Source organism: Hyla sarda, chromosome 2 (genome assembly GCF_029499605.1).
Source record: "Hyla sarda isolate aHylSar1 chromosome 2, aHylSar1.hap1, whole genome shotgun sequence".
Classification (NCBI taxonomy): domain Eukaryota; kingdom Metazoa; phylum Chordata; class Amphibia; order Anura; family Hylidae; genus Hyla; species Hyla sarda.
In genome coordinates, this window is record NC_079190.1 from 393,395,081 (window position 1) to 393,407,553 (window position 12,473).

Consider the following 12,473-nt stretch of genomic DNA (forward strand, 5'->3'; position numbering starts at 1 on the left):
TACAGAATTTGCTATACATACAATATGATATTAAATAATAAATTATGTCCTTTTATTGTAACTTGTTGGCAGAGCCCCTTTATTACAAAATGTTTCAAAATAGCTGCTTTCTATATGGCAAACAGTGATTCCTCTGTTTAATAAGGGTCATTATACTAGTATAAAATATACTAGTATATATATATATGTTTGTAAAATACATGGTGAGAAAAGGTAAAAGGGCCACCACAAGTGCTGTTAATAATGTATATCAATCCCATCCTGCATTGAAACAGTACAACAAACTCCAGTGATCTCCAAGGAAGATGCTCCTGATAATAAAGATGGGCATTTCCAGTAGGGTTTAAAGGGGTACTCTAATCTTGGACATCTTATCCCCTATCCAAAGGATAGGGTATAAGATGTCTGATCACGGGGGTCCCGCCACTGGGGACCCCCGCGATCTCCGCTGTCACCCCAGAAATCCGATGCACAGAGCGAACTTCACTCTGTGCCGGATGAATGGCAATGCAGAGCGAAGGCTCGTGACGTCACAGCCATGCCCACTCGTGATGTCACGTCTCCTAAATGCAAGTCTATGGGAGGGGGCGTGGCGGATGTCACGCCCTCTCCCATAGACTTGCATTGAGGGGTCATGGCCATGATGTCACGAGCGGGGCATGGCCGTGACATCACGAGCCTCCGGTGCTGCACCCAACGCTCTATACGAACGCCAGCAGCAGGACCCCCGCAATCAGACCTCTTATCCCCTATCATTTGGATAGGGGATAAGATGTCTAGGGGCAGAGTACACCTTTTAGCATACCCATGTTTAATGGTTAGTTGGGTTTAGTCAGCATCATCACATGGCTGTCTGGCAAGCTCATCCTCGAGATGTAGAAAGTGTGAGTGCTGGGAATGTAAATCTATAACAGTCCCTCTAACTTACCTTTTCTCACATTTGGGTCCATAATATCCAGTAGAACAGAGATCTGTGCACCTTTTTCCTTGGTATCCTGTATAACATTCACATTCACCACTTTTGGAGTTGCATTTACCTTTCTCACAGGCACACTGGTGTTCACATCCCTGACCATACCAGCCTTCTCGACATATGCAACTTCCATTTGCTTGTAGACATGGAGATTTGTTGCAACTGCATCTTATACTGCATCTATTTCCCCACCAACCGCTGTTGCATAGACATTGTCCATTAGTCTGGTTGCAGTGTGAATTTTCCAGGTTGCACAAACATTGTTTATTACAGTCCTGAGCCCACCAGCCTGGCTCACATTTACAGAATCCAGTCAGCTGGTTGCAGGTCCCGTGTGGTCCACATTTGCAGGTATTCTGGCAATTAGGCCCCCATCGCTTAGTATGGCAGATACATTTGCCAGTCACCCCATCACACTTTCCAAAGGGATAACATGAACATCTCTGCTTGCAATCTGAACCCCAATACTGATTAGGGCATGCTACAAAAATAAAGAGAAAACTGTTAAAGGGACCTGTTAGATGCCACAAAAAAATTAAACTGTTTTATGTTACTCAGTACCTAATCTCCATCATGTAAATATAATTTTTATGTCTCTAATTTCCATATTTCACAAAAAAATTGCATGTTAAAGCTGCTCACTGTCTTTTCAATCTCTCAGAGGGAGGGGGCATGTCCTCTCTTGCCTTCACTGTGCATGACTCATCTTTCTCTCTCACTCTGACTGGTCAGTCAATCACTGCACTCTGCTCTGTAACCCTTTCCTCTCTGGTTTTATACTGTACATGTTACACAGAAGGAAGAATGATTATTGGAGATTGCCTGTACTCTACTACCAAAGACAATATGGCAAGTATATAACTTACACCCTCCTAAATTTGTGCAAAAGTTTAGTGCTAAAAGTACAGTAGTTTTTTATGCATACATTTTCTATCTGTTCTATATGTTCCTATGTCATTTATGTGTGTCATGATTTGGCAGTCCTGTAATGCTGGGACTTGTAGTTTTGGAATAGTTGGAGGTACAGTGTTTGGATAATTCTTTTTTGCAGCAGTGTTGACTTCAGCTATGTGCCTACAGCTTTTGCAAAACTACAACTTTGACTGTCCAAGCATGCTTAGAGTTGTAGTTTTGCAATAGCTGGAGGCACATTATTGGCAAACCTCTGTGTTACAGCAGTGTTGCTGCAGGCTTTGTTCCTCCTGCAGCCCTGTCCATCAGCCATCTTGTGTCCATGACCCTTGGACAAGCTGATGCTGTGGTTGGATTTATCAGTGTCCCAGGAGGTATGGGGATCCTTAGTGGAGTGATTTTAAAGCCAAGTACCTCGTTTTTTCACCATAGCAGTAGTACAAAGTAAAACATGTCACACATTCTATCTATCTATGTCCTATCCATCTTTGCTGCTCATTATCCCCTCCACTTATCCCATCCATCTTATCCTATTTCACCTATCCATTCCCTTAATTTTCCCAGTCAGAGGTGTCTCTGCTATACAGTACAGTAGTCCCTCAAGTTACAATATTAATTGGTTCCAGGACGACCATTGTATGTTGAAACCATTGTATGTTGAGACCATAACTCTATGGAAACCTGGTAATTGGTTCTGAAGCCACCAAAATGTCATCCAAAAAATAGAAAAAAAAAGTGAGAATTAAAGAAAAATAAGTAGATAACTAATAGAGATAAAGAAAATCCTTACATATAAAAGTAATAAAGATCTGCTGGGGGCTGTAATCACTGTCTATGTCAGTGTTTCCCAACCAGGGTGCCTCCAGCTGTTTCAAAACTACAACTCCCAGCATGCCCGGACAGCCAACGGCTGTCCGGGCATGCTGGGAGTTGTAGTTTTGCAACAGCTGGAGGCACCCTGATTGGGAAACAATGGTTTATGTAGAGTACAGGAGCTTCTTCAGGGTCCTATACAGTACACACAGTGTCCAAAATGGAGCCACCCTTACTTGGTGTCCAAAAGGAGCAGCTAACCCTGGCACAGGTAAGGAGTAGTACAAAACTTGTAGTTGAAACACAAGGAGAAGAGATTGACCGCTCACCCAGTATTCCTGCAGCTGTGCGCGGATCCACCAGCCCCGCCTCCGGCTCCACTCACGGAATATAGAGATACTTCCAGCACCAAGATGCGGTATAAAAACTGGTATATTTATTGATTCAAAGACAGGCTACAACACACGGATAACTCTAAGAGTTATCCGTGTGTTGTAGCCTGTCTTTGAATCAATAGATATACCCGTTTTTATACCGCATCTTGGTGCTGGAAGTATCTCTATAAAACTTGTAGTTCCGTACAGTAGGGGGCGCTACCAGACAGCCAGTCAGTGCATGCACTTCAGTAATAGAGGTGATTTACCAGTACAATGCCCATTCTGATTGGTCAGTTCCTCCAGTTGTGACACGTTTCACAGATCTGGACTGTCCGTAGCATTGTATGTTGAGTCTGGTTTCAAGTTACAATGGTCCAGAAAAGACCATTGTATGTTGAAACTATTGTATGTTGAGGCCATTGTAAGTTGAGGGATCACTGTATTTCACTCTATCACTCTCTATTTATCCCTAAGCTAATCTTTCTTGAAACATTTTTGCATCTCATATCCCTGTAACTGGATCTACAGAAGTCAGGGAAGGTTGTTGAATGCAATCCAAGTGTCGTATCAGCATTAAATCAGATATTCGCTTACAAATCTAATAAGTTGTCTATCCCAATCTTGGTGTGTGCTTCTGTGAGGGCTAAGATGACAAAAGGTGTTTGAACGTCAATGCAGAATACTGTTACATAGCCTTGGAAACATTATTTCCATGCAATTAACTTTTTGTAGACTCATAGAAAAGAGTATAATATTACCAGTAACTTTAATATGTTGTCAGGTTTTACATGAACTAAGGAGAACATGAATCGCCACCCATTAAAAAAAATAAAAATGAAGTGCTCTTCAATTTCCAGAGACACATTTCCAGTGGTTGGAGCTAACAGCTATATACCCCCAGCATAGATATACATAGGAAGAGGACCTGTGGCTAACCCCAAAAAATTAGATAACATTATCGTTAAATAGCTAAGGGTGCCCCGATCACATACCTTTTTACAGTTTCTTGATACACCCTCCTGTTACAGAGATATGAGGGTTTATAGTTTGCCTGACAATTCAGGAAATCAGTCAGACGGGCGTAAACTTAATATTAATAATAGGAGTGAATATTAAGGGATGAGCAGGTTATCCAGGCAGGGGGGGTGTATAAGGCAACATGCCCCTTAACCCCTTGGGGACGTTTTTTTCTTCCAGTTTTTGCACTTTCGTTTTTTCCTCCTTACCTTTTAAAAATCATACCTCTTTCAATTTTGCAGCTAAAAAGCCATATGATGGCTTATTTTTTGTGCCACCAATTCTACTTTGTAATGACATCAGTCATTTTACCCAAAAATCTACGGTGAAACGGAAAAAAAATCATTGTGAGACAAAATTGAAGAAAAAACGCCATTTTGTAAATTTTGGGGGCTTCTGTCTCTATGCAGTAAATTTTTCGGTAAAAATAACACCTTATGTTTATTCTGTAGGTCCATACAATTAAAATGATCCCCTACTTATATAGGTTTGATTTTGTCGCACTTCTGGAAAAAATCATAACTACATGCAGGAAAATGTATACATTTAAAATTGTCATCTTCTGACCCCTATAAAACTTTTTTATTTTTCCGCGTATGAGGCGGTATCAGAGCTAATATTTTGCGCCGTGTTCTGAAGTTTTTAGTGGTATCATTTATGTATTGATCGGACTTGTTGATCACTTTTTATTAATTCTTTCATGATATACAAAGTGACCAAAAATACGCTATTTTGGACTTTGGAATTTTTTTGCGCCTACGCTATTGACAGTGCGGTTTAATTAGCAATATATTTTTATAATTCGGACATTTCCGCACATATGTTTATTTTTATTCACACAGTTTTTTTTATTGGGAATACGGGGGGTGATTCTTACTTTTATTAAGAAAGGGGTTAAATGATCTTTATTCACTTTTTTTTGCAGTGTTATAGCTCCCATAGGGGGCTATAACACTGCACACACTGATCTTTTACATTGATCATTGGTTTCTCATAGGAAACCACTGATCAATGATTCTGCCGCTTGACTGCTCATGCCTGGATCTCAGGCACTGAGCAGTCATTCGGCGATCGGACAGCATGGAGGAAGGTAAGGACCCTCTGGCTGTCCTGTAACCTGTTCAATCCCGAACAGCTCCCTGAGCTAACCGGCAGTGCTTTACTTTCACTTTATATGCGGCGTTCAACTTTGAACGCCACATCTAAAGAGTTAATAGCGTGCGGCACCGCGATCAGTGCCGCGAGCTATTAGCCACGGGTCCCAGCTGCTATGATGCGTTATAGAAAGGGAGTGGGCTGAGGGCGTATAGGTAGGCCCTCCGTCCCAAAGGAGTTAAAGGGGTACTCCGGTGATAAACAAATGTTTTCAAACCAACTGGTGCCAGAAAGTTATATAGATTTATACATTTCTTCTATTTAAAAATCTTAATCCTTCCAGTACTTATCAGCTGCTGTATACTACAGAGGAAGTTGTTTTCTGTCTGACCACAGTGCTCTCTGTCAGGAACTGTCCAGAGTAGAAGCAAATCCCCATAGCAAACCTCTCCTGCTCCGGTCAGTTCTTGAGACAGACATAGGTGGCAGCAGAGATTACTGTGGTTAGACTGGAAAGACTACACAACTTCCTCTGGAGCATACAGCAGCTAATACGTACTGGAAGGTTTAAGATTTTTAAATAGAATTAATTTATAAATCTTTATAACTTTCTGGCAAAGAAGAAGTAGATGATCCAGCAATTCCTTAAAACTTCAATGTTTTATTGCAAATCGTTTGAAACTTCAGAAGGTACACCCATCACACTACCTAGCCGGTAACACACTCCAAATGGACACGTTTCGAGCGCATGCGCACTCTTGATCACCTGGGCCAGGCTTGGATCCATGCAAGATCAAGGAGAGGTGAGCTTAAAATCTTTTGCATTTATCATAACTTTCTGGCACCAGTTGAATTGAGAAACATTTTTTTTTCTACTGCAGTACCCCTTCAATGCATAACATTCTCACCCCCTGACTGTATAATCCCACCCATCACCTGATATTCACTTCTTTTATCGAAACAAAGTTCACGCCCATCTGACTGAATCCCTGAATTGCTAGACAAACTACAAAGCCTTAGGCTAGGTTCAGACTACGGAATCTCCGGGCAGAAAATTTCCGCCCGGAGATTCTGAGTTCCGCCTGCGCTGACTGAATAAGTCGGCGCTAGGACCGCTCGGACACTGCAGTCTCCCATAGACTGCAATGTGTTCCGCAAGGAATTCCGCCTGAAGAAAGAGCACCGCCTTTCTTCAGGCGGAAATTTCTAAGCGGATTTACTAAGTGGATTTTCCGCTTCACAAATTCCGAAGTGTGAATTTGTGAACGGAAACCCATTCACTACACTAGACATTTTAGCAAGCGGAATTTCTGACGGAAATTTTACGACTGAATTTCTGTCGGAAATTCCGTAGTCTGAACCTAGCCTTATATCTCCGGAATTGGAAAACAGATCAAGAAACTTTCTATATCTAACTCAATAAATACAAAGTATGCAACGGGCTCTTACAGGGGTTGTTCAATTTAAATATTCAATTTTCATATTTCCGTGCTGGAGTTAATAGAGGGAAGTCCTTTGTCCAAAACATAGGAAATGTTATATACAGACAGCCACTTTCAATTCCAGGTCTTTGCTTTGTTTTGGCAGGGGAGTTGGAGCTCTGAATTAGGTCTTAGACCAGGCCGACCGCCGATCGCTGACTGAAGAGACAGAAAAGCTCTGTCTTTGGCTTCAAAGGGGTACTCCGCCCCTAGACATCTTATCCCCTATCGAAAGGATAGGGGATAAGATGTCAGATCGCGGGGGTCCCGCTGCTGGGGACCCCCGGGATCTCGGCTGCAGCACCCACCTGTTGCGGCTTCTGGAAACGCTGGATGATTTGGCTCCCGACCACGGTGACGTGAGATCGTAACGTCACGACTCCGCCCCTGTGTGACGTCCCGCCCCGCCCCTCAATGCAAGTCTATGAGAGGGGGCGTGACATCTGTCACGCCCCCTCCAATAGACTTGCATTGAGGGGGCGGGGCGTGACGGCACACGGGGGCGGAGTCATGACGTCACGATCTCCCGTCACCGCGTTCGTGAGGCATTAGGATGAGAGCCTCCAGCGCTGCCGGAAGCCGCAACAGGTGGGTGCTGCAGCCGAGATCCCGGGGGTCCCCAGCGGCGGGACCCCCGCGATCTGACATCTTATCCCCTATCCTTTCAATAGGGGATAAGATGTCTAGGGGCGGAGTACCCCTTTAATAACCTTTGATCTCACCTGGTAGAAGTGGGGTTAACACTGTACAAGCCATAGATTTTCAGCTAATGGAAAGGCAAACAAAGCCAATCGGAACTGAAGGAGACAACATAAGGTTAAACGCAGTGTGGATCATTATGCTGTGTTAAAAGTGGAGTTTTTAGTGTTTTTAAATGGCAAGCATCCTTTTAAAGGAAAACTGACGACAGGTTAGAAGAATCTATCCTGCTGACATGGGCTAACAGGACCGGGGACACTGATTAAAAACATACCATTTATTCTCCCTCTCTGATGTGCCATGTTTGTGCAACGTTTATTTGTAGTTGTATGCTAATGAGGGTGTTAGGTGCACTGGGAACATTACTTTACCCCTAGGGGCACCAATCCGCCATTCCCCCCACGTTGTTACAGCACGACTCGTCATGAATACTCATCTGGTTTATGTAGCAATAATCCGCCTTGATTTACGTTAGTACAGAGGGATGAACATGATCATGAGGAGCTGTTACAGGAGCAGGGGCAAGTGGATTGGTGCACTTATGGGTAGAATAATGCCCCTAGTAAACAAACACCCTTAATAATAATGTCAATAAAATGTATGTTGCACACAAATAACACAATGGAAAAGGATAATGCCATGTTGTTATTCAGTGTCCTCTGCCATATTAGCCCATATACGCAAGTTAGAGTCTTCTAACCTGCTGTCAGTTTCCCTTTAATCAATGTATAATGCAATGGGCAATTTTAGTTACTCAATATTTTAGAATTTTTCTTGCTGTCAGTGAATGGGCGCATTTTTGTTTCCTTAGTGTCCTGCTAATGGCCCAGATTTAGTTCTCTGCCTACACAGATGTGATGTTACAGTGTATAAGATAAGAAATAGAAATCAACATGGAGGACAGGAGCAGGGACATGTATGTTTAGCTCACAGTGTTCCTTACACTAGTACAATATAAAAGGTCATGATGTAGAATCACTGCAGTCTGTAGTAGGTAATGTGGGCACTATGGATGCCATGTCACTGCAGTCTGTAGTAGGTGATGTGGGCACTATGGATGCCATGTCACTGCAGTCTGGAGTAGGTGATGTGGGCACTATGGATGCCATGTCACTGCAGTCTGTAGTAGGTGATGTGGGCACTATGGATGCCATGTCACTGCAGTCTGTAGTAGGTGATGTGGGCACTATGGATGCCATGTCACTGCAGTCTGTAGTAGGTGATGTGGGCACTATGGATGCCATGTCACTGCAGTCTGTAGTAGGTGATGTGGGCACTATGGATGCCATGTCACTGCAGTCTGTAGTAGGTGATGTGGGCACTATGGATGCCATGTCACTGCAGTCTGTAGTAGGTGATGTGGGCACTATGGATGCCATGTCACTGCAGTCTGTAGTAGGTGATGTGGGCACTATGGATGCCATGTCACTGCAGTCTGTAGTAGGTGATGTGGGCACTATGGATGCCATGTCACTGCAGTCTGTAGTAGGTGATGTGGGCACTATGGATGCCATGTCACTGCAGTCTGTAGTAGGTGATGTGGGCACTATGGATGCCATGTCACTGCAGTCTGTAGTAGGTGATGTGGGCACTATGGATGCCATGTCACTGCAGTCTGTAGTAGGTGATGTGGGCACTATGGATGCCATGTCACTGCAGTCTGTAGTAGGTGATGTGGGCACTATGGATGCCATGTCACTGCAGTCTGTAGTAGGTGATGTGGGCACTATGGATGCCATGTCACTGCAGTCTGTAGTAGGTGATGTGGGCACTATGGATGCCATGTCACTGCAGTCTGTAGTAGGTGATGTGGGCACTATGGATGCCATGTCACTGCAGTCTGTAGTAGGTGATGTGGGCACTATGGATGCCATGTCACTGCAGTCTGTAGTAGGTGATGTGGGCACTATGGATGCCATGTCACTGCAGTCTGTAGTAGGTGATGTGGGCACTATGGATGCCATGTCACTGCAGTCTGTAGTAGGTGATGTGGGCACTATGGATGCCATGTCACTGCAGTCTGTAGTAGGTGATGTGGGCACTATGGATGCCATGTCACTGCAGTCTGTAGTAGGTGATGTGGGCACTATGGATGCCATGTCACTGCAGTCTGTAGTAGGTGATGTGGGCACTATGGATGCCATGTCACTGCAGTCTGTAGTAGGTGATGTGGGCACTATGGATGCCATGTCACTGCAGTCTGTAGTAGGTGATGTGGGCACTATGGATGCCATGTCACTGCAGCAGACCGTTCAATAGGCAAAGAGAAAGAAATTTTTTCTATTGATTTTGCACTCTGAAATGCTGCAATAACAAACAGCAATACAGACAATACATAATAACAGAAGGATTGTAAAGTAATAAGGAGGCACAGTATTTTATTCTGGAATTTCAGCTGAGGAATATGAGAAATTAAGAAAAATTGAAAGGGCAACATTATGTGACAAGTTATTCTACATCTCCATAGCAACAGCAATGAAGCAGCTAAACATGTGTAAACCAATCAATCATGAATAGAGGTAATACAAATATAATATAGGTAATCTTCCTCTCTGTATATATAGAAATGCGTCCAGCCAGCAGCTGAATAGAGCTGATATACAGCATGGAGCACTCATGTTTTAGTTCTACATTAGAAACAAATTTGTACTCTGAGCTGCATATCCTGAGAAGTTTTTAAGTGGATGACTGGCAGGGGTTGTCCAAAGTTTAAAAGTCATCACCCATCTAATTATAGGGGATAACTAGCAGATTTTTGCAGCTGAGACCCCTACAATCTCCAAATTCGGGCCCGGCTCTCCCTGTGGAACGATGGGGTTAAAACATGCTCCATGCAATGTCTATGGGAATGCCAGAGATACTCATGTTTTTTAGGCACGGTAAAGGGTGGAAAAACATATGAGTAAAACCGTCTTGAAACACAAAAATACCCAAATGGATGCAAATCTATAGCAGGATTGTATAACAGATTTACAATAGATTGTGGGTTAAGTCATTTTTGTGGAAAAATCTGCAAGAAACCATGCAGCATAGTACAACAGATTTGGAAAATCTTCAGACTCTAACTTTTTTCCACATTTTGTTATGTTGCTAAAATAAAATAAAAGATCAAGTTTTCCTCCATCATTCTGAACTCATTACCCCCTAATGACAATAAAAACTGAGGCCCTCATTTACTAAGAAAATCGGGTTGTAAGTCTATCTTGCTTTCTTACCCAACTGCTTTTTTCCCCTTATTTATTATGTCGCATCCTGTTTGTCGCACGTGGGTTTTGTTGGTTTTGGTTTCCAACTCCTCTGAGCTGTCGGGAAAAAATCCACAACAATACAACAAATTCGGGTTGGAAACCTTAATAAATACGTGGGAAAGCTCAGAAATGTTGGGTTACGCCCCTTTTTCGGGTTTGGGAGAATACACATCGGGTCCGTCAGGAAAAAATGTCGCATCGTGTCGCAGACTGGCGCACGATGTCTGCGACATGGCGCAGACAAAGATGCGACAAAAAAACCCGACAAAAGAAGTCGGGTTTAGAATAGTAAATGAGGGCCTGAATGTTAGAAATCTTTGCTTATTTGAAGGGAAAAACTAAAATATTGTACTGACATAAGTTTTCAGACCCTTTACTAAGTACTTAGTTAAAGCCACTTTGGCAGTGATTACAGCCTCCAGTCTTCATGGGTATAATGCCCCAAGGTTTGCACCCCTGGATTTAGGGATTTTCTGCCATTATTCTCTGCAAATCCTCTCAAACTCTGTTAAAGGAAAAACTTTGAGCCTGTTCACCCACACTAAACCCAATACACTGGGTTATAGTGCGAGTGAACAGGAGTCCAACAAAGGGTTACTTAATTATCTATGTCCAGTATGTCCTGAGATATGTCCCCCAGAAGATCCTCTGCTGAATTCAGTAAATCGCACACAGGGGCCGGGCTTTGCCGACTCAGTTTACATACCGTATTTTTCGCCGTATAAGACGCACTTTTTCTATCGCGGCAGTCCCTGCGGCCATCAACGGCCGGGACCCGCGGCTAATACAGGACATCACCGATCGCGGTGATGCCCTGTATTAACCCTTCAGACGCGGCGATCAAAGCTGACCGCCGCGTCTGAAGGGAAAGTGACACTAACCCGGCTGTCGGGCTGTTCGGGACCGATCGATCTCACCGCGGCAGTCCCGAACAGCTTACAGGACCTTACCTGCCTCCTCGGTGTCTGCTCCGTGCCAGGATCCCCTGCTTGGCCGACGCTCTCCATCGATGTCATCACGTCGTCGCGCACGCCGTCCAGTCATCCAATAGGAGCGGCGTACGTAGCGACGTGATGATGGTGACGGAGAGCGTGGATCCCGGGGAAGAAGACGTCCGTAGAGTCGGGGACACCCCGGGGACGCGGCGACAGCGATGGAGCGACATCCAGGGCAGCGGTGACAGGTCCGGAGCGGCGGGGACACGTGAGTATTACCTCCTATCCAGTGGTCTTCAACTTGCGTACCTCCAGATGTTGGAAAACTACCACTCCCAGCATGCCCGGACAGCCAACGGCTGTCCGGGCATGCTGGGAGTGGTAGTTTTGCAACATCTGGAGGTCCGCAGGTTGAAGACCACTGTTGGGTTCAGAATCTTAATTTTTTTAGATTTTGCACCTATAAGGTGGGTGCGTCTTATACGTCGGTGCGTCCTATAGGGCAAAGAATACGGTATTTCATTGTCTGTGACTCCACACCCTAGTGAAGTGGAGTATTGAGGCCCCGACCCCTGTGAAGTCCCACCCCGTGCACGCGATTCACTGAATTCAGCAGAGGATTTTCTGGGGGACATATCTCAGGACCTACTGGACATAGATAAGTAAGTGACCCCTCGTTGGACTCCTGTTCACCCACACTATAACCCAGTGTATTGGGTTTAGTGTGGGTGAACAGGCTGACAGTTTTCCTTTAAGTTGACAATGAGTCCCTAAGCCAATAATTTCTTGTCTTGGCTGTGTATGGTAATTAAAGAGAACCAGAGTCCCAGTCCTCAAATGCCTCAACCAAAAATGGATGTACAATGGATATTTGATTGGAATTAGATTTGATAATACATTAAAAACTGAATCACATAGACAAT

General features: G+C 44.0%; 1 protein-coding gene across 2 annotated transcripts in view; it reads right to left on the reverse strand.

The window, feature by feature from the left end:
* The window catches only part of SCARF1 (scavenger receptor class F member 1), an 84,625-nt gene that overhangs the window by 24,265 nt on the left and 47,887 nt on the right, over positions 1–12,473 (reverse strand). For both annotated transcript variants that reach the window (XM_056558685.1, XM_056558684.1), the window contains exon 6: positions 929–1,454. In XM_056558685.1, coding sequence (XP_056414660.1) covers positions 929–1,454 — 526 coding nt within the window. The remainder of the gene's footprint in view (positions 1–928; positions 1,455–12,473) is intronic.